The sequence below is a fragment of the Microcaecilia unicolor genome, chromosome 13 (assembly GCF_901765095.1).
Source record: "Microcaecilia unicolor chromosome 13, aMicUni1.1, whole genome shotgun sequence".
NCBI lineage: Eukaryota > Metazoa > Chordata > Amphibia > Gymnophiona > Siphonopidae > Microcaecilia > Microcaecilia unicolor.
Window position 1 is genome coordinate 66,061,639 of NC_044043.1, and position 23,332 is coordinate 66,084,970.

Below are 23,332 nucleotides of genomic sequence, written 5' to 3' on the forward strand. Positions count from 1 at the left end.
TCCTACTTCTTTCCAGTCTCTGCTTTTGTGAACAGGGACCACATAAGCTAGTCTCCAATCCCATGGAATTTTTCCGGTCTCTAAAGATATATTGAATAAATCCTTAAGAGGTTCCACCAGGATTTCTCCCTCAGTACCCTGGGATGAATCTCATCCTGCCCCCTTAGCTTTGTTCACTTTCAGATTTTCAAACTGTTTATAAATGCTTTCTTCCATGAACAGCATAATATCCACTCCATTCCCAGATATTACCTCTGTAGCAGCCCGCAGTCCTTCTCCAGGATTTTCTTCCATGAATACCGAAGAGAAGTATTTGTTTAGCACATTCACTTTATCCTCATCATTCTCTACATAGCTACAATCAGCATCTTTCAGTCTTACAATTCCATTCCTATCTTTTCTCCTTTCACCAATACATATGAAAAAGGTTATCACCTCTCTTTGCATCTTTAGCCATTTTTTCTTCAGTCTGTGCTTTCACTAGCTGTATTTCCCTCTTTGCTTATTTGAGTTTAATCTAGTAATCTTTTCCATGATCCTCTCATTGCGTTCTTCTGCATTTCTTGAACAAAGGCTCTGTTGCCCTTATTTTTTTCAGCCACTTCTTTGGAGAACCATATGGGCTTCCTGTTTCTCTTGTTTTTGTTTACTTTCCTTAAAAGATCAGTTGCCATATTTATAGCAGTTTTCAGCTTGTACCACTATGTTTGCACTTCTGCAATGCCTACCCGTGCCATCAGCTCCCTCCTCAGGTATTACTCCATTTTACCAAGATCAGTACGTCTGAAATCCAATACTTTTATACGTCTGCACTCCGCTTTTGCTCTTCTATCAAGCCATATTGTGTGATGATCACTATTACCTATGTGGGCATACCCACACGGACATTGGAAACACTTCCTCCATTTGTAAGCACTAGATCCAGTGTTGACCCTTCCCTTTTGGGTTCCATCACCATTTGTCTGAGCAAGGCACTATGACAGGCATCCACAATCGTTCTACTTCTTTCCAATTCTACCGAAAGAATGTTCCAATCCACATCAGGCAAGTTGAAATCTCCCAAACATAGTGCCTCCCCTTTCATACCAAGCTTATGAATAGCTTCTATCAGCTCCTTGTCCAGCTTATTCATTTGTGCTGGTGATCTGTAGATAACAACCATGTGGATACAGGTTCCATCTTCTCTTTCCAGGACGATCCAGCATCTTCCTTTCCCCCAGGTTCCCCGCATTTCAGCCACTCTATTGTTTTTCACATACAATGCCACTCCTCCACCTCTTCAGCCCTCCTTATCCTTCCTAAAATGATTGTATCCTGGTATGGTCGCATCCCATTCATAGGGATCATTGAACCATATCTCTGTAATAGCAACAATATCCAAGATTTCCTCAAACATCAGGGCTTGCAAATATTGAAGCTTTTTACTTAGACTATGAGCATTTGTGCTCACTGCTTTCCATATGTTCTGAGTTTGGATGGTTTTCTTTATTTACATGACCTTTGCCACTGCCATCATGTTTTTTTCTGGGGGTGACCGAGTTCCCTCATTTCTTTTGGTCACCCCACCCTCTAGTTTAAATATATAGAAACATAGTGTCTGAATTTGTCCCCAAGGATCCTTTTTCCTGTCACAGAAAGATGTAGCCTATCATTACTGCGTATTATTTTTCTACATACTACCCTCTATCCTCCTATATACCTAAAACTTTCCTCTTTACTCCAAGCTTAGAGCTACTTATTGAATTCCTCTGTTTTATGTAATCTTTCCTCTCTCTTCCCACATTTAGGAATTACTTCAGAAAATGCTGCAGTCCAAACCAAAGACTTGAGTCCCTCCCCAAGCTTCTGGAATGCTCTCTGTGCTCTAAACTTGCTACTGCTAGCAGGTCAATTGTCCCCACATGGATTACAACATGAGTATTACAATACTTACTCTCCTCTCGGATCACGTTCAGTATTTGGTTGGTACCTCTGGTGGCTGAGGATCCTGGAAAGCATTTCACTAAGTTGGGTCCTCTGAACTGTGTTCATCAGTTAATGCTTCTGATGATGGAGACAATAAGGTTCTGGAATAGTCCTTCACACTATCCATCAATCAGCAAGTGGACGTAGAGAACTGAAAACTGGCATGAGACAGCTTTCTCTTGTCATCCAGTCCAGTTCCTCAGTATTTATGTAGACAAGCAGTAAGGAGAAATTCAGAACACACACAACAATCTTAAAACAACTCGTTAACCAAACACTAAACAGAAAAGCCAACATGTTGCACCTCTCTCCTCTGGACAACCTGCAGAGAACAAACAGATATGCAGGAAGCACCATGCAAGGTGAAAGTTGGTATCTGACCCATTACTATGCACCAACTAAAACATCTCAGAAACCTCGGGCAGGCCTCTGGAATAGTGGGAAGGACTAATGGAAAGAAAATTATCAGGTAAGACCTAATTTCTCCTTCCATTAGCTTCCCTGCAGTAGGTGGGATCCTGGTGCCATCAACCTGAGGAAGAAAGCCCCAAAACTGGCTTTTGAGTGCGCTGCAAAGTCCACCCTGTAGTGCTTGGCAAAGGTATGCAGTATCAACCACACTGCCACCCTGCAAATATCCGGAGACAGCAAGGTAATCTCCACCCAGGATGTCGCCGTACACCTCCTAGAATGAGCCCACAAGGCCTTAAGGAGCCTGCTTCCCAGCAGGCAAATAAGCTGGTGTGATAGTCTCCTTCAGCCATCTAGCAACTGTGGGCTTGGAGCAATGAGGCCAAGCCTCTGTTTACCAAAATGGTCTGTCCAAGCTGCAAACTCATTCATGACTTTCAGATATCTAATGAGGATTCTACGCACATTGAGAAGCTTCTAGAAAGTATACTGAGCCTCCTCGTCCTCTCTGTGAAAGGACGGAAGCTCCATAGATCGGTTGAGATGAAATGCAGATATCACTTTCGGAAGAAAGGAAGGAACCATGTGCAGGGAGAGACCCCTGCCTCAAAAAGCAGAGAAAGGGATCCTGACAAGACAGCTTGAAATTCCAAAACCCTACATGCCAAAGCAACAGCCACATAGAACACTGTGTTTAGCGTAAGATCTTTCAAGGAAGCCTTCTAGAGTTGCTCAAATGGAGACTTCTAAAGAGCCCAAAGGACTAAATTAAGGTTCCACCCTGAACACGGAATACAAAAAGGAGGCCTTAAGTGGCTCACTCCCAAGAATCGAACAATATCCGGGTGAGCTGCAAAATATGCCTTCTGTTGCTGGCCTCTGACAGTCCATTATCTGCTGAAAACCATGGCTGGAAAGTTCCTATCCTCCCGGGTACAAGGGGTACCTCCACATTCACAGACCCAGCGATGTGAGCTGCCAACAAGCTGAGAAGATTGTTCTCTGCCCAACTCATGAGGGATGCACTTCCACTGCCACTGTTGTCACCACTTCCCATTGTGCTATCAGAAAGGGTGCTTTGACGGTCAAATTCCTGGGTGACAACCACCATTGCATACTCAGTCCCAAGGAAGATGAAGTTCCTACTTCTGTGACACCGAACACCAGCGGCTGAGAAAAGACTTCTGTAATGGCTGCATATGAGACCTTGCCCATGGCACCACTTCCATTGCTGCTGTCATGGACCCCAGAACCTAGACATAGTCATGGACCCTGGGCTTGCCTTGACTGAGGAGAAGACGAATCTGTTGAACCAGCTTCAACTTCCTGTGTTCCGTGAAGAAGATCCTTTCGCTTGCTGTGTTGAATAGAACGCCCAGATACGCCAGCATTTGCGAAGGAGTTAGATTGCTCTTCTTGAAACTGATCATCCAACCCAACGACTGCAACAGATGGACAAGTTTGTTGCCACCATGCTGTCCGAATAGGATGGCACATGAATGAGCAAGTCGACGAGATACAGGTGAACACAGATTCCTTGGTAAACATTCTTAGTGCTGTGGCAAGACCGAAGGGCAACACCTTGAACTGGAAGTGACGGTCTAGAACTGTAAAATGCTTGACTTCTAATGTGGCAGCCATATGGGTATATGCAAGTACACCTCCTTGAGATCGAGGGTGGTGAGAAATTCTCCAGCATGAACCGAGGCTATGTCTGCTCTTAGTCTTTCCTTGTGAAAGTGGGACACTCTGAGGCAGCAGTTTAGACCTTTGAGATGTAAGATTGGATGAAAGGGAAAAGGAAATGGAACTTAATATACCGCCTTTATGAGGATTTTGCAATTACATTCAAAGTGGTTTACATATATTCAGGTACTTATTTTGTACCAGGGGCAAGGTGTCTTCCTTCTTTGGAACAATGAAGTAGATGGAGTATCTCCCTTGTTTGTGTTCAGCCTAAGGAACTGGAACAATGGCCTGAAGCAACAGCAAGGAATTTTCAGTAGACTGAACCTAGACCACCTTGGTTCCCTTTCAAAAAGGAGGATACAAGAAGAAAGGAGCAACCAGGCAGGAAAACTTCCAACTTGTAACTTTCTATAAGAATATTCAGAACCCACTGGTCCTGACATGATTTTGGCCCACTCCTCCTGAAACACTTGAAGATGTCCATCTACCAAAGGAAGAAAAGAATGGACCCCAACAGATTTTCTCTACCTTAAGCCTTGATAGGGTTGACTGCTGTCTCGAGGCCTTTGATTGTAATTTCTCTTCTACTGTTAAAACTTAAAAAGAGGAAAATTTCTTCGGTAACTCAATTGGTGATTTGTTGTTTACCTGTTTTGCCAATATGTTTGTGGTTTCTTTTTCTGTTGTGTTATTTTTTTATGTTTCAACAATTTTTTATTGATGAGATCACATGGTATACAATTCCATCTCAGGCAATATAAATCGTATAACAGCGAAGTCTAGTACACATTACTAAATCTGAAACGTCTATCATCAATGTTTTCCAAACTTTACTCCCCTATCCCTTCCTTCTTGTCTTCTCCTATATTTATAATGTGTACATGTATAATTACTGTGCAGTTGCATAACTATTAACAATAAACTTTTATATGAAATGCCAATATTTATAACTCATGTTTTACTCAGTGTATTATCCCAACAATATTTACTGGTGGGTCCTCTTAATGTGCTCCTTCAAAGGATTGTTCTCCTATCTAATAATACACATGTCTCTCTATTATGCATTGAACATTACCCTTCCCACTCCTATACCCCCCTCCCCCCCAACCTCCCTCCTCCTCTACTCGCATAAAATGTTCTCTACACATCATGGTTAGTTACCTCTACCTCTGCACATGCTATTACTACCAGAGTGTAAAATATTGGTCTTGCTTCTTTTGGCACTGTGCTCCTCTTATAATAGGGGCAGATTATTGAGCACTGCGCTTCTCGCTTTATGTGAGATACTGTGTAAATATCTGTTCCAAATTGAAATAAAGGCTTTTCTTGTCTTTGGGGTGCCGCATGCCACTCTAGCCTCCCATAACATCAACTCATGAAATGTATTCCTCCAAAACCAGATGGTGGGTGGTTCCTCTTGCATACAATGCCTCAGTATACATTTTTCCCTACTGCGTATGCCTTACCCAGTAATAGATCCATGTTCTTGTCTGATAGCTCATAGGCCCCCTTTTGTTTAATAACACCCCTCTCCACGAGGGAATTAGTCTGTGGCCTATGAGAGTCTCAAGGTAATTATGGATCCTTTTCCAGAATATTTTCACTTTGATACAACTCCAAAATGCATGCAGAAGTGTATTTCTCCCTCGTCTACACTTTACACACTGAGCATCCGGTGCACAGCCCGCTCTTGCTGCCTGTGTTTGTGCCATGTATCTCCTATGTAATATCCTATACTGGCTCTCCTGTAGCTCTGCCCCGCTAACTTGCCTGGGGATATCTTTTATCAATTTTGCAAAATTTACTCCCTTCAATTTATATCCCAGGTCTTTGCTCCAAGCCTCTATGAGTGCTCCATAGTTTCAGGGCAGACAGAGCGACAGCAGGGCCCGGTACAAACTAGATATGGAAACGTGACCATGTGCATCCCCTTTTAAGAATCCTCTGAGTTTTTGTCCTAATTTTGTGCCCAATGCCTCTTGATCTAAGCTGTACCAATAGTGATGTAATTGTCTGTATGTAAAGTGATCTTTGTTAGTTAGAGAAAGACTGCGCTCTAGGTCTTGAAATGTATACAAACCTCCTTCCTCATTTACTATGTGTTCCATTAGGCTGATTCCCATGTCTGCCCATCTCTTAATTAACCTGGCCTCCAGTCCAGGTGGAAAATCTCCATTCCCCCGGAGCGGAAGCTGATCGCTAATATTTGGGTTTTGATTCCAAACTGTCATAAGAAAGAGCCAGACCTGTCTTAAAGGTTGTAACAGAATACTTTTCTTACATGTTGGCGGTAAACTTTGTGATTGGGCCTGTATTAGAAAGTTTACATGCCAAGGGCGATATAGTGCCTGTTCCCAACTGACTGGAGTAAATTGTTCTGTATTAAGTATCCAGTCCCGAAGGTGCCTCAGTAGACATGCTTGATTGTATCGTCGAAGATTTGGGAGACCCAAACCTCCCTGCTCCCAGTTATCATATAGATATTCTAATCGCATCTTTGATTTCCCCCCCCCCCCCCCCCCCCATAAGAATTTCCTTCATATGCTATTTAATTTCCATACATCTCTTCGTAATAAGTGTATTGGCATAACTTGTAAAATGTAAAGCCATCTTGGAAATATTATCATTTTAAATAAGTTGATTCTGCCCATCAATGACAAAGGCAGATGGTTCCATTGCTCCAAGGAGGAACCTCTATCCCGTAACAGCTTCTCTATATTTAGTTGGTATAATTTATCTACATCCATGGACAGTCTCACTCCTAAATAACGAAAAGACTCATCTGCCCATTTTAATGGCACCCTTTCTAGCCAATTCCCCTCTTGCCACTCCTGTCTTTGTAATGCTTCAGACTTCTCTAAATTTAATTTGAAGCTGGAAAAATCTCCATACTCTACCATACATTCCAAAAGAGCAGGCAGTGAGGTGTTGGGTTGGGTCACATGAACTAGCAAGTCATCGGCAAAAGCTGCAATTTTGAAAATATTATCGCCTATTTTTACCCCCTGTATTTCTGGTGTCCGCTGAATATCTCTAATCAGGGGGTCTGATGTTAAAATGAATAATAAAGGCGATAGTGGGCATCCTTGCCTGGTGCCACGAAATATAGAGAAGGGGTGAGATAGTATACCATTGGCCCATAGCTGTGCTTGTGGTTGATAGTAAAGCGCCCGAATCGCCTCTTGAAAGAACCCATTTATCCCATAGGCTTCTAGTGTCCCAAACAAAAAGTCCCAGACCACTCTATCAAAAGCCTTATTGGCATCAAAACTGACTAGCACCGATGGGATGTCTTGATTTGACACGGCCTCTAATGTTGTAAGTATCCTTCGTACATTTTTCGTAATATTTCTACCCTGTACAAATCCTACCTGAGATTCCTCTATTATATCCGGCAGTATCCTAGAGAGTCGATTCGCTAAAACCTTGGCATATAGCTTAGCTTCATAATTGAGCAACGAAATCGGTCTATATGATTCTGGTTTCATTACATCTCTTCCCGGCTTTGGTAGTACTATGATCTGCGCCAGGCGTAGTGATGCCGGCATTTGTTGCTCCCGTGCTAGAACATTAAACATTTCTGTCAAAGGTGGCACCACTTCTTCCCTCATCATTTTATAAAACTCCCCCCTGTAACCACCTGGGCCCGGGGCCTTTCCCAAGGGACTCTGCTGTATTGCCCATGACACTTCTCCTTCTGTAATGGGAGCATTTAACTTAGCCAAGCTCCTCTGGTCCACTCGCCTTACGTCTTGGCCACTGAAGTACATCTCACTATCTAGCGGGGGCGGATTCAGTTCTGAATATAGGTGTTTATAAAATTCGAGCAGGACTTTATTAATTTGGGCATCCTCACTCACTAGTGTCCCATCAGCGGAATACAGGGCAGCTATTTTAGACGGCCTTGTCTGGGTTTTGACAATTTTGCTTTCTGTTGTGTTATTTTTAGCCTCAATAAAGACCTCCTGTGACCTCAAAATTGCTTAATTGCAAGCAGCTACTTTCCCTTCTGAAATTGTTGCAGCTAGCACGACTTTAGGGTAGGTTGCTATTTAAACTGTATTTAGGATACTATGAGGCATATTTTCAAAGCACTTTGGGAGGCTAAGTTCCATATGTTTCTATGGAACTTTGGGAGGCTAAGTGCTTTGAAAATAAGCCTCTTTGGGGCTCATTTTCAAAGCACTTAGCCTTCCAAAGTTCCACAGAAACCTATGAAACTTTGGAAGGCTAAGTGCGTTGAAAATATGCCTCTTTGTGCTCCGCTGACTTTGAATATAATACTTTTCTTCATTTAATTTGTCCTGTAAATTGTGAAATGGATCTCTCTGAATAAAGGACTAGTGAAGGATGGAAGTTATATTTATAAAAGTTTTAATTATAAATGTTAGAATAATTTCCTTCAGTATATTTAATGTACTTCAACTTCTTTGCTGTAGCAAGTTTTACTGCTTGTGATTTATTAATATATAAAGGTTGGGGGGGTATAGTCTTTTAGGGGAGGGAAGGGATACGAGGAGTGGGAGTGGGGGGTTAAGGGGGGGGGAAGGGGTTTTCTTTTGAAAAGCAACGATGATGTCTGAGTCTGATGGTATTTAGGGTTATTTTGTAAGCTTAAACCAGCTGTTCTATTAATGACAATCATCAATCAAACGGAAGAAATGTTAAAGATCTGGGGGTGGGAAGGAGAAAATGCAAATCCTTGATGATAATGCAGAAGATTTGTATCGAGGTGTACAAAATTAGGAGTTACTCAAATGTTTCTAATAGAATGGTTAAGTCTTTGTTTATTCTGTTGATCATCAATAAAAATAATTGAAACACAAAAATTTTCAATATAAATTATACAAAAATAAACAAAAGCACTTCCTATTACATTAAAAACAAGAAGAAAAAAAAAAAAAAAAGAGTGGACCAGCCTCGAATAACTGAGAAGCTCAGGAGGCATTGGGCGCTCTAGCTGAGAGGACTTCCTGCCTGCACGAAAGGAAGATTGGCTTGCCTGAAAGCTGGACTTCTGACCATATTGCCAACTACTAAGCCGGTACTGTCTGCTGTCTTGAAATCAAGAGTGCGAGCCCCCTGAAGACGGACAACCAGAGGCTTTCAACTTATCCTCTGGCAATGGCTGTGACTTAGTTTCCCCCAGTTCTTTCACCAAGTTACTAATATCTTCGCCAAATAGCCACTTGCCTCCACAGGGCAGTTTAACTATACATGACTTTGATGCTGCATCTGCTGCCCAATGCCGCAACCAGAGTTGCCAATGTGCTGTGACAGCTAAAGACATACTATGTGCCATGACCCGTAACGTGTCAAATAAGATCTGCCAAGTAGGCCAACCCCACTTCCAGCTGGACGTTATGGCACCCATCTTGTGTTGCAGACTGCTGATGCCTCTTCAGGCATGCTCTTGCCACTTGTTTGCTTGTGAACTCCACCTGGCTCTTACTTCCTGTCCCTGAATGAAGCCAAAGGAATGAATAACTCACAAATTACTAGAAAATGGCAAAAGCTTTTTGGAGCAGAGTCACGGCCTTCGCTTAACCTCAGCAAAATGACACCTGACTGACTCTGCTTGCTAAGCACTTAAGCATTAAGTCATAGGTTAATAGGTCAACACTTTTACATCATAGATCATAAGATACAAGCTATGGATAATATTCTGCTATCAACAGCAAGTCATTGGAGAATCAGGGCAAAGTTCAACAACAACTTCAACAATTCAAGTAAAGTCTATGTCCATTATAAGATTTATGAGAATGAGGCACTCTGCTTTGAGCTGGCCTACATTATTTCTGCATGGAGAGATCCAGGGGTATGTAAGTTAAGGGTGTATATTATTCTCAGTTCCCTGTCATGCTAGACAATGTCCAGCCTCTGGACAGAACATTCATTAACAAACAGGATTAGACTTGTCAGATGGCTGAGGGGGTATATGACTGAGGTCTATAAAATCCCAAGTGGTGTAGAATGGGTAAAAGTGAATCAATTTTTCACTCTTTCAAAAAGCACAAAAAGACCACTAGGTGCAAAAAAAATAGGAGTAAATATTTTTTCACTCAAAGAATAGTTAAGCTCTGGAACTCATGGCCGGAGGATGTGGTAACAGCGGTTAGCGTATCTAGGTTTAAAAAAGGTTTGGACATGTTCCTGGAGGAAAAGTTCATAATCTGTTATTGAGACGGACATAGGGAATCAACTGCTGCTTGCCTCGGGATTAGCAGCATGGAATGTTGCTAATTGGGTTTCTGCCTGGTACTTGTGACCTGGATTGGCCACTGTTGAAAGCAGGATACTGGGCTAGACGGTCCATTGGTCTGACCCAGTATTGCTATTCTTTTGTTCAGAAAGAAAAGCATTTGTTTGACAAGAAAATCAATTGTTTACTTTTTAATTTTATTTTCCATTCTACCGTTAAACTCTTAATACTCCCTTCTGGACTGGGGGGGGGGGGGGGTAACATTCTCATAAATATTCTCAATATCATCACCATGAACAAGCTGCACACTGTGGCTTGAAGGCCTGAAGAGGCAACTTCAAAGGCTTGTTTTAACGAGCATTCCAGCTTCCTACCATATAGGTCCTTTTAGGACAATGCCCCCTTCCACCAGCAAGATGGTTGTCTTAGTTACCACCGTAACAAGGGAGTCCACCCTGGAATGCTGCAATTTACCTTTCTCCTCTGGAACCAACAAAGTCATGGCTCTCAGCCCTGCGTCCGTCAAGACTCACTCTGCTGTAATCAGGCGCTGAATGTCTGGATGCATCAGGAAGACCTCAGAAGGACCTCTAAGCCCTCCCACCAAATGATCGACAAAGATGGAACTCCTGACACCGAAGCAGAAGGCTCTTCAATGGAAAGCACTGCTAATGCCTGAGAAATAAAAGTACCGAGTTCTTCTTTATGAAACAACCTCAGTACTTTCGGAGATCTCCCTACTCTAACAGCTCTTTCAATGATGGCTCCTCTGAACAAACTGAGGTCATATCATTTAAGGAGGGAGAAGCCGAGATCTGCCCACTTCTGGAGGTCTAAATGAGATCTCTTAGGAGTCAGAGGGGCAGCAAGGCAAGAAACTGAAGCACCTTGCAGTAACTCTGACTGCCCCTGCTTCAGTAAATAAGCCTAGCATAAGAGCAATATAAACTCTGGAGGAAACAAAAATCCCAATGCAACTGAATGCTCTGTCAGGCCCCGAGACTGTAAAATGGTGGCTGTACTCTGAGTGGACAGACGCTGTTCCTCACTGTCAGTCGATTATGACAAAATGGCCCCCATTCCCGCATTCTCCTGCATCAGACTGTGCACTGGTCCTGCCAGAAAGCCTGAAGTCCCTAGCATATTCAGATACTGTGCCAAATCTGAAGACGTACTGCCGCCAACCATTTCCTCTGCATCCCACGGGATTCCTGGCTTGCACGTACTACAATGCCCCGATGACGGCAGGTGAGTCCAACAACAGGAACACAGCTTAATTACCTCCACAGGAGTCACCATTCACCCTGTCACAAGCACAGCACAATGCGGTCCCAAGTGATGAGTCAGGATCATTCCCCAGCACCAATCAGAACTTGCAGCATTCCAAATGGTTCCGAGTCAAACTTTAGTTGGGCTTACCACTCCCGGCTGCTCCCCCCAAACTCACAGTTTCCACAAGTCTTACCACAGATGAGAAAGGCTCAGGAGTGATACCCTGTCCCATACTCTCCAGTAAGCCTCATTCCTTCCCTGTTTTTTTTTTTTTTTTTTTTTAAGGTTATTGTGCTAGAAAAGGAGAGCTCCACAGGAAATAGGGGAGAGGTGAAGGGAGGAAAGAAGTAAATTTGCAGGGCACCACAGACAGAGATCTGAAGACCTCCAGATATGACTGCAGACTCAAGTCACCCGCAAAGCTCAACTGAGGACCAGTTGACTAATCGGACCAGGAGCAAATCACTCAGAACCAAAGGCTGAAAAGTGTGTTAATCCACCAGTTGGAGAGAGAAAATACTGAGTAGCTGGATTGGATATCCAGAGAGATGAGTCTCAGCTCAGTGTTCAGTTATCTCCACCTGCTGGTTGATGGACACAACTAGCCCTCAGTTCTGGAATAGTGGGAAGCTGCATAAAAGAGAAAGAAGTTTCTAACAGATGTACCTGTTGAGCCCAACACTCCACTCCTTCCAGAGTATGAAAAATTTGAGATAATGGATGTACAAAGTGCTATAACCCACAGATGCCAGTTCAGCAAAGAATTAACCAAACTAAAAATCATGAGCATACTGTACAGTGGTAAGGATATGGGGCAGTACACAGCCTGGTAGGAAAGGAGAAGTGGCAAAGTTACGGTGTGCCAGTGTCACTCCTGGAGCTGAAGCGCTCTTCCAGTCCGTTTTACAAAAAAAGTGGAGGAGGTTACAAAAGAAAGTAAATCTAAAACACATGTCTCAGTTAACTGCATGTGCTGGAAAAAATGGGTCCCTACAGTACCTTCAGCTGGGTTTTGCACCGTTTCAACATCTCTCGATGTCTGGTCGCCAGGGGTGAATCTTTCCATTGACTTTCATTGTTCTTCAGTTCTTCCACAGTCCTATAAAACATGGGAAACCATAGCCAATGGGAGCACTGACAACACATCATCAAATGGTAACACAAAGCATATATGTAAACTGAAGCTAAATAGAAAGCAAAACGTTAATGTATTCCTACAGCAACTGAAGCTGAGGAACATTTTTAAATGTTCTGGGGTGGTTTGGCTAGGAAGCAGGTAGAAGGGTCTCTCCCAAACATACTGTTTGAGGCCCCACAGGGTTTCACCTGTTCAATTCTCGGATAGCACGCAATCTGCGGATGTAACGTCGACAGCTAGGCAAGATGGCAAGATGGTGTGCGTGCAATGTGAGGAAAAAGCATTCTGTAGGAAACTTTGGCTCAGAGAAAAGACTGGGATCCCCACCTAGAAACAAAGAAGACAGAACTTCACTGTACCAACTTCAAGCCAAGCCATAGAAGTAAATTCTCATGCACCCTATCTGTTCTATTTGTTATCACAGACTCACAGGTGAATGAGGGCTCCATGAACGTGAAGTAGGATTTAATTTAATGTATAATTTTATACAGTATGTGCACAGTTGTCCAAACTAGTGTATATACAGATAAAATGAATCAGAAAGCACAATAAGCAAAATATAGGGAATCATATTCAGAAATATAATCACAGATGACATGCATAAATTTTCTGCATTATAAAATTCTGCCCAAAGTAATCACAATTTTTAAAAAGGCAAATGTTAATGAATTTCTGGTTCTTCTAAAATCTATAAAAAAGTATAAGTGACCTTAATTTACAGAAGATAACTACATCTAAAAAAAAAAACCAAACCAAATAGCAAGTTCTGAACTAAGATCACTGCAGAGTCTCAGTGCAGATACAGAAATCTCTAACCCTAATATAGGCACAACAAAGGTGATGCACAGAAGGGGCATTTGAAAAACCCTCTTCTTGGGACTGCAGTTCATGTAACAGTAAGTACCCCAAGTATACCTAATATCATTGTCAATATTCTAAATTTAATCCTGTTCAATACCAGTAGATAATGAAGGCCACACAACAGCTGTGTAAATCCTCTCCTGCATAGTGTTCCCAGAATATTCACACCAGCAGGTCCTGAACCTGCTGTAAGATGAGACTCATGAACAAGGCATTGCAACAGTTAACCTGGGAAACCATCAGCGAGACAACCATCAACCCAAAAGCTTCCAATTCCAAAAATGGATAAAACAGCCAAACAAAACATAGTTTCCTGTATGTCACTAGCAGGCATATTTTCAAAGCACTTAGCCTTCCAAAGTTCCATTGGTTTCTATGGAACTTTGGAAGGCTAAGTGCTTTGAAAATATGCCTCTAGGCTACCTGATAAGTTTGTGTTCCATAATGTGGCGTTATGTGTTATTCTCAACTTTGTTACTTCCACAAATGGGCAACACGGGGGTAATTCTGAAAAGAGGGCACCAACATTTGGGTGCCAAAAACACATATAAATGCCAATATTCTGGCTATGTGCTATTCTACAAAACAATGACTAACTGCAATGGCACTTAGTTTGAAGGTGGACGGAGCACAGGAAGCGCACACAGTTCTCTGTGTAAATTATAAGAATACTATAATTTGTACTGCATGTTTGTGGGGATTTTTAAAGCAACCTAGGCACGAGCACTTATATGAGTTCTACGGCTGATGTAAGTAGTCATGACTAAAATATATGTGAGTATTTGTTCTGTTATGCTTGCAGTCTATAAAAGGAGAGTAGAATACCATCCAAATAGGCACTCCTTTACAGAACTACCCTCTATACCATCGCCAACTAGGCATATTGGTCACTCTTAAAGAGCCAAATCTAATTTTTTGAGTGTTTAATTTCAGTTTGCCAGACGCCAGACAAACTGATCCTTCCTGCAGACGTAGGCTAATTATAATGTTGATTAAATGTTTTTAATCGACGAATTGTAAGCCACATTGAGCCTGCAAAGAGGTGGGATAATGTGGGATACAAATGCAATAAATAATAATAATTATTATTATTAAGGAGAAATTAGACCTTACCTGCTAATTTGCTTTCCTTTAATCCCTCCGGACCGGCCCAGGATTGGACTGATGGGTTGTGCTCGCCTTCCAGCAGGTTGGAGACTGAGAAAAAACTCTGACTCTAGCGAGCCAATAGGAGCCCTGGTCATGTGACCCTAGCCTCAGTATTTGAATAACAAAGCAGAAAGAAGAAGAACAATACATTCTGTGCTCCAAGGAATTCTAGCAACCAGGGAGCACTATTGAGAACGTGCTCTAATAAAGGCTCACCGACAACTCTCACCAGAGCAGCGGTATGGCCTCACTGTAATGGCTCACCACGTACCCTTACCAGAGCAGCGGTATGGCCTCACTGTAATGGCTCACCACATACCCTTACCAGAGCAGCGGTATGGCCTTATCTTAATGGCAACCCTTACGAGAGTATCGGTATGGCCTAACTGAAATGGCTCACCGACTACCCTCACCAGAGCAGCGGTATGGCCTCACTGTAATGGCTCACCACGTACCCTTACCAGAGCAGCGGTATGGCCTCACTGTAATGGCTCACCACGTACCCTAACCAGAGCAGCGGTATGGCCTCACTGTAATGGCTCACCACATACCCTTACCAGAGCAGCGGTATGGCCATAACAGAAGATCAATGTTTTTTGTTTTTTTTTTAATATTTGTCTAACTAGCAAAAAACAGCTCTGCAAACAAATAAATAGAACATGGAAACACAGACAGAAAACTGGAACAGGGAGGGGCCTGGGCCGGTCCGGAGGGATTAAAGGAAAGCAAATTAGCAGGTAAGGTCTAATTTCTCCTTCCTTAGCATCCCTCCGGACCGGCCCAGGATTGGACTGATGGGACGTAACAAAGCAGTAGTTCTACGGGTGGGACCCCAGCAAGACCGCAGTGAATACCCGCGATGCAAAGACCGCCTCCTGCCAACAATGAACATCAAGTCTGTAATATCTAGAAAAAGAATGGAGAGAGGACCAAGTCGCCGCCTTACAAATCTCTGCAGGAGGCACCAAGGAATACTCCGCGCACGACGCTGCCTGCGCTCTAGTAGAATGAGCATTAATAGCCTCTGGGACTGCCTTGCCTGCCAAGAGGTAGGCTGAAGCTATTATCTCTTTAATCCACCTAGATAACGTAGGCTTAGAAGCTGACAAACTCTTACGGTGCTGTCCAAACTCTGGGTTTTCTGACAAACTCTTACGGTGACCAGCAAAAAGCAAAAGACAATCCGAGCGGCGAAAAACCTCAGTGACTGCGAGATATCGTTTAAGCACTCTCTTACCATCCAAAGTATGCAATTTCTTCTGCTCGTGCGTACCTGAGACCAATCCCAGAACAGGAAGAAAACCGACTGGGACAGATGAAACCGAGAGAGAACCTTAGGCAAAAAAGAAGGAACCGGACGAAGGACCACTCGCTCTTTAGAAAACTGTAGAAATGGAGACCTGCAGGAAAAAACTTGCAACTCCAAAACTCTCCTAGCGGATGCAATATCCACCAAAAAACACTGTCTTTAGGGTTAAGTCTGTCCCAACATGGAAAGAACGATCTGACCGGTGGCCGAAGAAGGCTAACTCCTTTTAAGACACGGGCGACCTCGGGAAGACTGCCACTGACTTACCCCGAATCCGACCTCTGAAACTGGATAGAGCTGCCGTCTGCATTTTAAGTGAAGAAAGAGACAGACCTTCATCAAATCCTCGCTGCAGAAAAACATCTGAGCCACGGAAACTTGAAAAGGAGCAATCCCAGCGTCTGCACACCAAGACTGAAAAATTCTCCAGGGGTGAAAATAGTTGAGAGAGGTGGAGCGACGACGAGACCGAAGCATGGTGGAAATAAAAAAAAAACCCTGTGAGCTAAACGGGCTCGTTGAAGAATCAAGTTGTAAGACAAAATCGAGCCGGGGAAAGCTGGGCCTTGAATCAGCAAGGACTTGTATAGCAGAAGTCGAAGAGAAGACATCACCTTCAGCCGCTGCAGACTCGCGTATCAAGAGCGTCAAGGCTAATCTGGGAGAACCAGAATTACTGGCTTCCCATGTTCCTCTATCTTCTGAAGGAGACAACCTAATAGAGGCTACGGAGGAAGCGCAAGTCTGTAAACGAACAGATGGAAAACTGGAGCCAATGACGTACTAGCAACTAAAACGCTCGATTGCTGAGAGCCCATTCACATGGATCGAGCGTGCGACGACTGGGAAAGTCCGCTTGAATATTGTCAACTTCTGCTATATGCGAGGCTGATATGGCAGTGAGATGAGCTTCTGCCCATACCAGGAAACTCTCCGCCTCTTGCCACCAGAGATGGCACCTTGTTACCCTCTGCCGATTGATATAGGCTACTGCTGAGGCATTGTCAAGAACCACCAGCTTTATAAGCGGCAGAAAGGCAAAAGAGCAGAATACTACGCCAGTAAAGAAGATACACTTGAAGAAAGAAAGAGGACATGGATATAATCAATCTGCAGTTGCATGGTAGACCATGCAAAATGGGGGAAAGAATACTTTTCCCTTCCCAAAACCAAATTGAGATTGTCTTGTAACAAGGTGATATCCACTGTGAAATTGGCAGTCTAATCAGAATTATGCTGGGGCCCAATTTAGTGAACCCCCTTCCCCTAGTGCTCTTCCCAGGCCACCAAGCCACTGGGTACCATTCACTGTTAAATTGTCAGTCCAACCAGAGTTATGCTGGGGCCCAATTTAGTGAACCCTCTTCCCCTAGTGCTCTTCCCAGGCCACCAAGCCACTGGGTACCTCTTACATTTATCCCACGTAATAGAGAAATAATGAGTTGCCAACTAAACATTGCTAAAAATCTAGGCCTGAATTGCAGTTTTCATATGAATTGCTATTTGTTTACAAGATTTCAAATATTAAATTTTTATAGCTGAGATTTAACAAGTTCTAAATCTTTAACCTGCATATCTGTGTGGAAAATTGGCTTCAAAATTGGTTAAATGTGAGGGTTCCATAAGGGATGGGCAGACTCCTCTTAATGTTCTCATAGCACCTACATCTCCTTAACCTTCTTGCGCTGTGCGCATTGCCCTGAAAAGTTATACTTGTAGTAGCAAGGTCAGGGAAACCAAATGTATGATGATCCACAATGCTTACACTTAATATAGTAGAAGTAACATTTTCAGAATGTCTCAAATTTTGTGGAGGCATAGGGCATTTTAAGTAGAACACTTATAAATGCTACAGGTTTACTAGTTTTTTGGATCATTCTTGCCTGGAAATAAGTAGGCTAAAATATAATGCAGCTGACTAGAATGTCTTGTACCAGAGTACTTTTTTTTTTTTTTTGTCGGTCAGCATGCGGAGTTGAAGAGATGTGCAGAATTGTACAAGAAAACTGCTTTTAATTTTCATAGATCTAGAAGCCTGGTTGCATAGACAACATTAAGGTACAGTTACACTGCTCAACAAAATCCCTTTGAGTATTTCGATCTGAAAATTAGTACAGAATTTCCCTCAACTGCCTCTACCAGATTCAAGGATACTTTTTCTGTTTGAATAAACAGAATTATGAGTAACTTCTGATGAGGGGAGGGGAACAAAAGATGGCTTAAGCTTGAAGTCAAGTTGGAAATGTGCCAACAAATGAAGCATTGTGTACAGCCAGTGAATTGCCCAAAAGATGTGTTCATTTGGTTTGCATCGAGCGGTTTATGAAAAGCAGTTTCTGTATTTTCTTTGCATTCAAAGAACTATGAATATGTAAAAAGAGTAGACTAGTATTACCGTTAAGACATTGTAAATAGCTGTTGGAAGTAGCAGTGCTACTCTCTCTTCTGTTCCTAAAGCTTTCCTGTGGGAATGTACAGTAAAATAATAAACTGGGGGGGGGGGGGGGGGGGGGGGGAGGGGGCTGGAGGAGGAGAATGGGAGTTGTGAGCTTTTGTTAAGATGCATTGAAAAGAAAACAATAAACTCCCCCCTCCTTCCTTGACCAAGTTGTACCGTAGCTTTAAGTTTATAGGAAAAATTAGAAGATTGACACACAGGAGAGAAAAATTGTCCAAAATTTTTTTTTTTTTTTTTGCCTTAGACTAGTCTACATGTACAGATCTCCATTATTCTAAAATGACTCTCTTCACTACTTTGGTGGGCATGGACCTGTGAAGTTCCAACAGAAAAAACATTTTTGTACCAGCTTTGTCCCAGTGGTGCTTTAAAATTATGTGACTAGTGTAAAAAAAAACATACAGCATGAAAGGTTTAAAGAGCTATGTCAATTTACGCAGGACTTTCCTGCAAAAAGAAAGCATTTCTTGTAGAAAAACTGCTGAATGTAAAGCCATGCAAAGTATATGGCTTGATGGAAAAAGTAATATTTTGTTTAACAATTCTTTAAGCAAGCACAAAGGTGCTTTAACCTATGCTCTAAGTATAGGTGAATAGACATGTTTGGAGCTACTATGGCGCTTATGTTGGACGTCTGAAAATGGGTATTTAGAGATCCACATTGCCCAAACGGCCAGATAACAATTCTATGAAGCCCGAATGGAAAGAGAGACAGCCTAGGAGTATTTTGGGCAGGACTAGGGAAGAGGGGAAAAAAAAAATGGATTTCTATCTGTGATAACAGGAAGGCCTGGTACATCCGGAGGACAAACACAGGGGAAAAAAACCCCTGCCTGAGTGACTCCGGAGCGCACCAGAGCTCCTGAATCAGGTTCGTCTGGACTTGCAGCCTTATCTACAGCAGAGAGAGCACCCGACTGAAAAAACGGAGGGTGATTGAAAATGGCCGCCGTTCGCGCCACTTTCGCTGTCCCCGAGAGCGCGCCTGACACCTCCGCAACAAGCGGAGTAAAGTGGGACAGCGAAACAGACGGACCGCGACGGCGAGGAACCCGAGACTGACAACCGAGTGCCCGAAGTCGAAGGTAAAACAGAAGTGGACGGTACTCCCGGCGTGGAACAAAATTTACACGCGCAAGAAGAAAAACCCCTGACACTGGCAAACAGTACACTGTTTCAACTTTTCCGACATGGCGAGCACGCGCCTACGCGGTTCGCGCCTAAAACCCTTTAATCTTACATAAGTAGTGCCATACTGGGAAAGACCAAAGGTCCATCTAGCCCAGCATCCTGTCACCGACAGTGGCCAATCCAGGTCAAGGGCACCTGGCACGCTCCCCAAACGTAAAAACATTCCAGACAAGTTGTACCTAAAAATGAGGAATTTTTCCAGTCCATTTAATAGCGGTCTATGGACTTGTCCTTTAGGAATCTATCTAACCCCTTTTTAAACTCCGTCAAGCTAACCGCCCGTACCACGTTCTCCGGCAATGAATTCCAGAGTCTAATTACACGTTGGGTGAAGAAAAATTTTCTCCGATTCGTTTTAAATTTACCACATTGTAGCTTCAACTCATGCCCTCTAGTCCTAGTATTTTTGGATAGCGTGAACAGTCGCTTCACATCCACCCGATCCATTCCACTCATTATTTTATACACTTCTATCATATCTCCCCTCAGCCGTCTCTTCTCCAAGCTGAAAAGCCCTAGCCTTCTCAGCCTCTCTTCATAGGAAAGTCGTCCCATCCCCACTATCATTTTCGTCGCCCTTCGCTGTACCTTTTCCAATTCTACTATATCTTTTTTGAGATACGGAGACCAGTACTGAACACAATACTCCAGGTGCGGTCGCACCATGGAGCGATACAACGGCATTATAACATCCGCACACCTGGACTCCATACCCTTCTTAATAACACCCAACATTCTATTCGCTTTCCTAGCCGCAGCAGCACACTGAGCAGAAGGTTTCAGCGTATCATCGACGACGACACCCAGATCCCTTTCTTGATCCGTAACTCCTAACGCGGAACCTTGCAAGACGTAGCTATAATTCGGGTTCCTCTTACCCACATGCATCACTTTGCACTTGTCAACATTGAACTTCATCTGCCACTTGCACGCCCATTCTCCCAGTCTCGCAAGGTCCTCCTGTAATCGTTCACATTCCTCCTGCGACTTGACGACCCTGAATAATTTTGTGTCATCGGCGAATTTAATTACCTCACTAGTTATTCCCATCTCTAGGTCATTTATAAATACATTAAAAAGCAACGGACCCAGCACAGACCCCTGCGGGACCCCACTAACTACCCTCCTCCACTGAGAATACTGGCCACGCAATCCTACTCTCTGCTTCCTATCTTTCAACCAGTTCTTAATCCATAATAATACCCTACCTCCGATTCCATGACTCTGCAATTTCTTCAGGAGTCTTTCGTGCGGCACTTTGTCAAACGCCTTCTGAAAATCCAGATATACAATATCAACCGGCTCCCCATTGTCCACATGTTTGCTTACCCCCTCAAAAAAATGCATTAGATTGGTGAGGCAAGACTTCCCTTCACTAAATCCGTGCTGACTTTGTCTCATCAGTCCATGTTTTTGTATATGCTCTGCAATTTTATTCTTAATAATAGCCTCCACCATCTTGCCCGGCACCGACGTCAGACTCACCGGTCTATAATTTCCCGGATCTCCTCTGGAACCCTTCTTAAAAATCGGAGTAACATTGGCTACCCTCCAGTCTTCCGGTATTACACTCGATTTTAGGGACAGATTGCATATTTCTAACAGTAGCTCCGCAAGTTCATTTTTTAGTTCTATTAATACTCTGGGATGAATACCATCAGGTCCCGGTGATTTACTACTCTTCAGCTTGCTGAACTGACCCATTACATCCTCCAAGGTTACAGAGAATTTGTTTAGTTTCTCCGATTCCCCCGCTTCAAATATTCTTTCCGGCACCGGTGTCCCCCCCAAATCCTCCTCGGTGAAGACCGAAGCAAAGAATTCGTTTAATTTCTCCGCTACGGCTTTGTCCTCCTTGATCGCCCCTTTAACACCATTTTCGTCCAGCGGCCCAACCGACTCTTTGGCCGGTTTCCTGCTTTTAATGTATCTAAAAAAGTTTTTACTATGTATTTTTGCTTCCAACGCTAATTTCTTCTCAAAGTCCTTTTTTGCCCTCCTTATCTCCGCTTTGCATTTGGCTTGGCATTCCTTATGATCTATCCTGTTACTTTCAGTTGGTTCTCTTCTCCACTTTCTGAAGGATTGTTTTTTGGCTCTAATGATTTCCTTTATCTTACTGTTTAGCCACGCCGGCTGACGTTTAGTCTTTTTTCCCTTTTTTCTAATACGTGGAATATATTTGTCCTGAACCTCCAGGATGGCGTTTTTAAACAGCATCCACGCCTGATGCAAGTTTTTTACTCTGCGAGCTGCTCCTTTCAGTCTTTTTTTCACCATTTTTCTCATTTTGTCGTAATCACCTTTTCTATAGTTAAACGCTAGCGTACTTGATTTCCTAGTTTCACTTCCTTCAATGCCAATATCAAAACCGATCATATTATGATCACTGTTATCAAGCGGCCCTCGTATCGTTACCCCCTGCACTAGATCATGAGCACCACTAAGGACTAAGTCTAGTATTTTTCCTTCTCTTGTCGGCTCCTGAACTAGCTGTTCCATGAAGCTGTCCTTGATTTCATCAAGAAATCTTATGTCCCTTGCGTGTACAGATGTTACATTACCCCAGTCTATATGCGGGTAATTGAAATCCCCCATTATTATTGTGTTGCCCAGTTTGTTTGCGTCCCTGATTTCCTTTAACATTTCCGCATCCGTCTGTTCGTCCTGGCCAGGCGGACGGTAGTACACTCCTATCACTATCCTTTTCCCCTTTGCACATGGAATTTCAATCCACAGTGATTCCAAGGAGTGTTTTGCTTCCTGCAGAATTTTCAATCTATTTGATTCAAGGCTCTCGTTAATATACAATGCTACCCCTCCACCAATCCGATTCACCCTATCACTACGATATAATTTGTACCCCGGTATGACAGTGTCCCACTGGTTATCCTCCTTCCACCAGGTCTCAGAGATGCCTATTATATCTAATTTTTCATTTAGTGCAATATATTCTAACTCCCCCATCTTATTTCTTAGGCTCCTGGCATTCGCATATAGACATTTCAAACTATGTTTGTTGTTCCTAAGTACATCATGCTTAGTACTTGACAGTATTAATTGGCAATCTTTTGTCTGATTTTTATTGTTATTTAAAGATACCCGATCTACTACAATCTCTTTTGCAACCTCACTATCAGGATACTCTATCTTCCCTGTTATGGTGATATCTTTGAAAGATACCTTATCCCGAACCATGCTCTTTTGAGCGACACAAAGCTCAGCTCCGCTCCGCTGACCAAACCAGCGCTAGGGAATAATGCCCCACTGAAAACGGAAAGTAAGGAGATGAAAAATCAAAACCTTTGCTTTTTTTTTTTTTTTTTTTGCTGAGCAGCTACACAACATGGACACCCCACACAATAAACAGAGCCGCCTGCTCGTTAAAACAATGGGGAAACAGTGCTTAACTTTTGTAATTTTAAGCTGGCTGCCTCTCCCAAAGGTAAAGCCTCTTTGCTAACCAAAAGAGGAACCCTTCCCTTAGCAAATTGAAGAATAGGAGGGAGGTGGGGAGGAAAAGGGGGAGTGACCCGGGGCACCCGAGTATACACCCCTGAGGCTGAGCTAATAAGCTGACAAAACACTAACAAGCCTCATAAGAATTCCTGTGGCACAGAAAAAGATAGAATAAAAGAATACTAAAAGAATTATAAATCTAGAAAGAGAGACTAATGGGCTCACTTC

General features: G+C 43.0%; 1 protein-coding gene across 2 annotated transcripts in view; it reads right to left on the reverse strand.

Annotated features, from left to right (window-relative positions):
* The window catches only part of UBE4B (ubiquitination factor E4B), a 151,256-nt gene that overhangs the window by 43,981 nt on the left and 83,943 nt on the right, over nt 1-23,332 (reverse strand). For both annotated transcript variants that reach the window (XM_030222448.1, XM_030222449.1), the window contains 2 exons: nt 12,866-13,004; nt 12,539-12,638 (listed from right to left, as the gene is read on the reverse strand). In XM_030222448.1, coding sequence (XP_030078308.1) covers nt 12,539-12,638; nt 12,866-13,004 — 239 coding nt within the window. The remainder of the gene's footprint in view (nt 1-12,538; nt 12,639-12,865; nt 13,005-23,332) is intronic.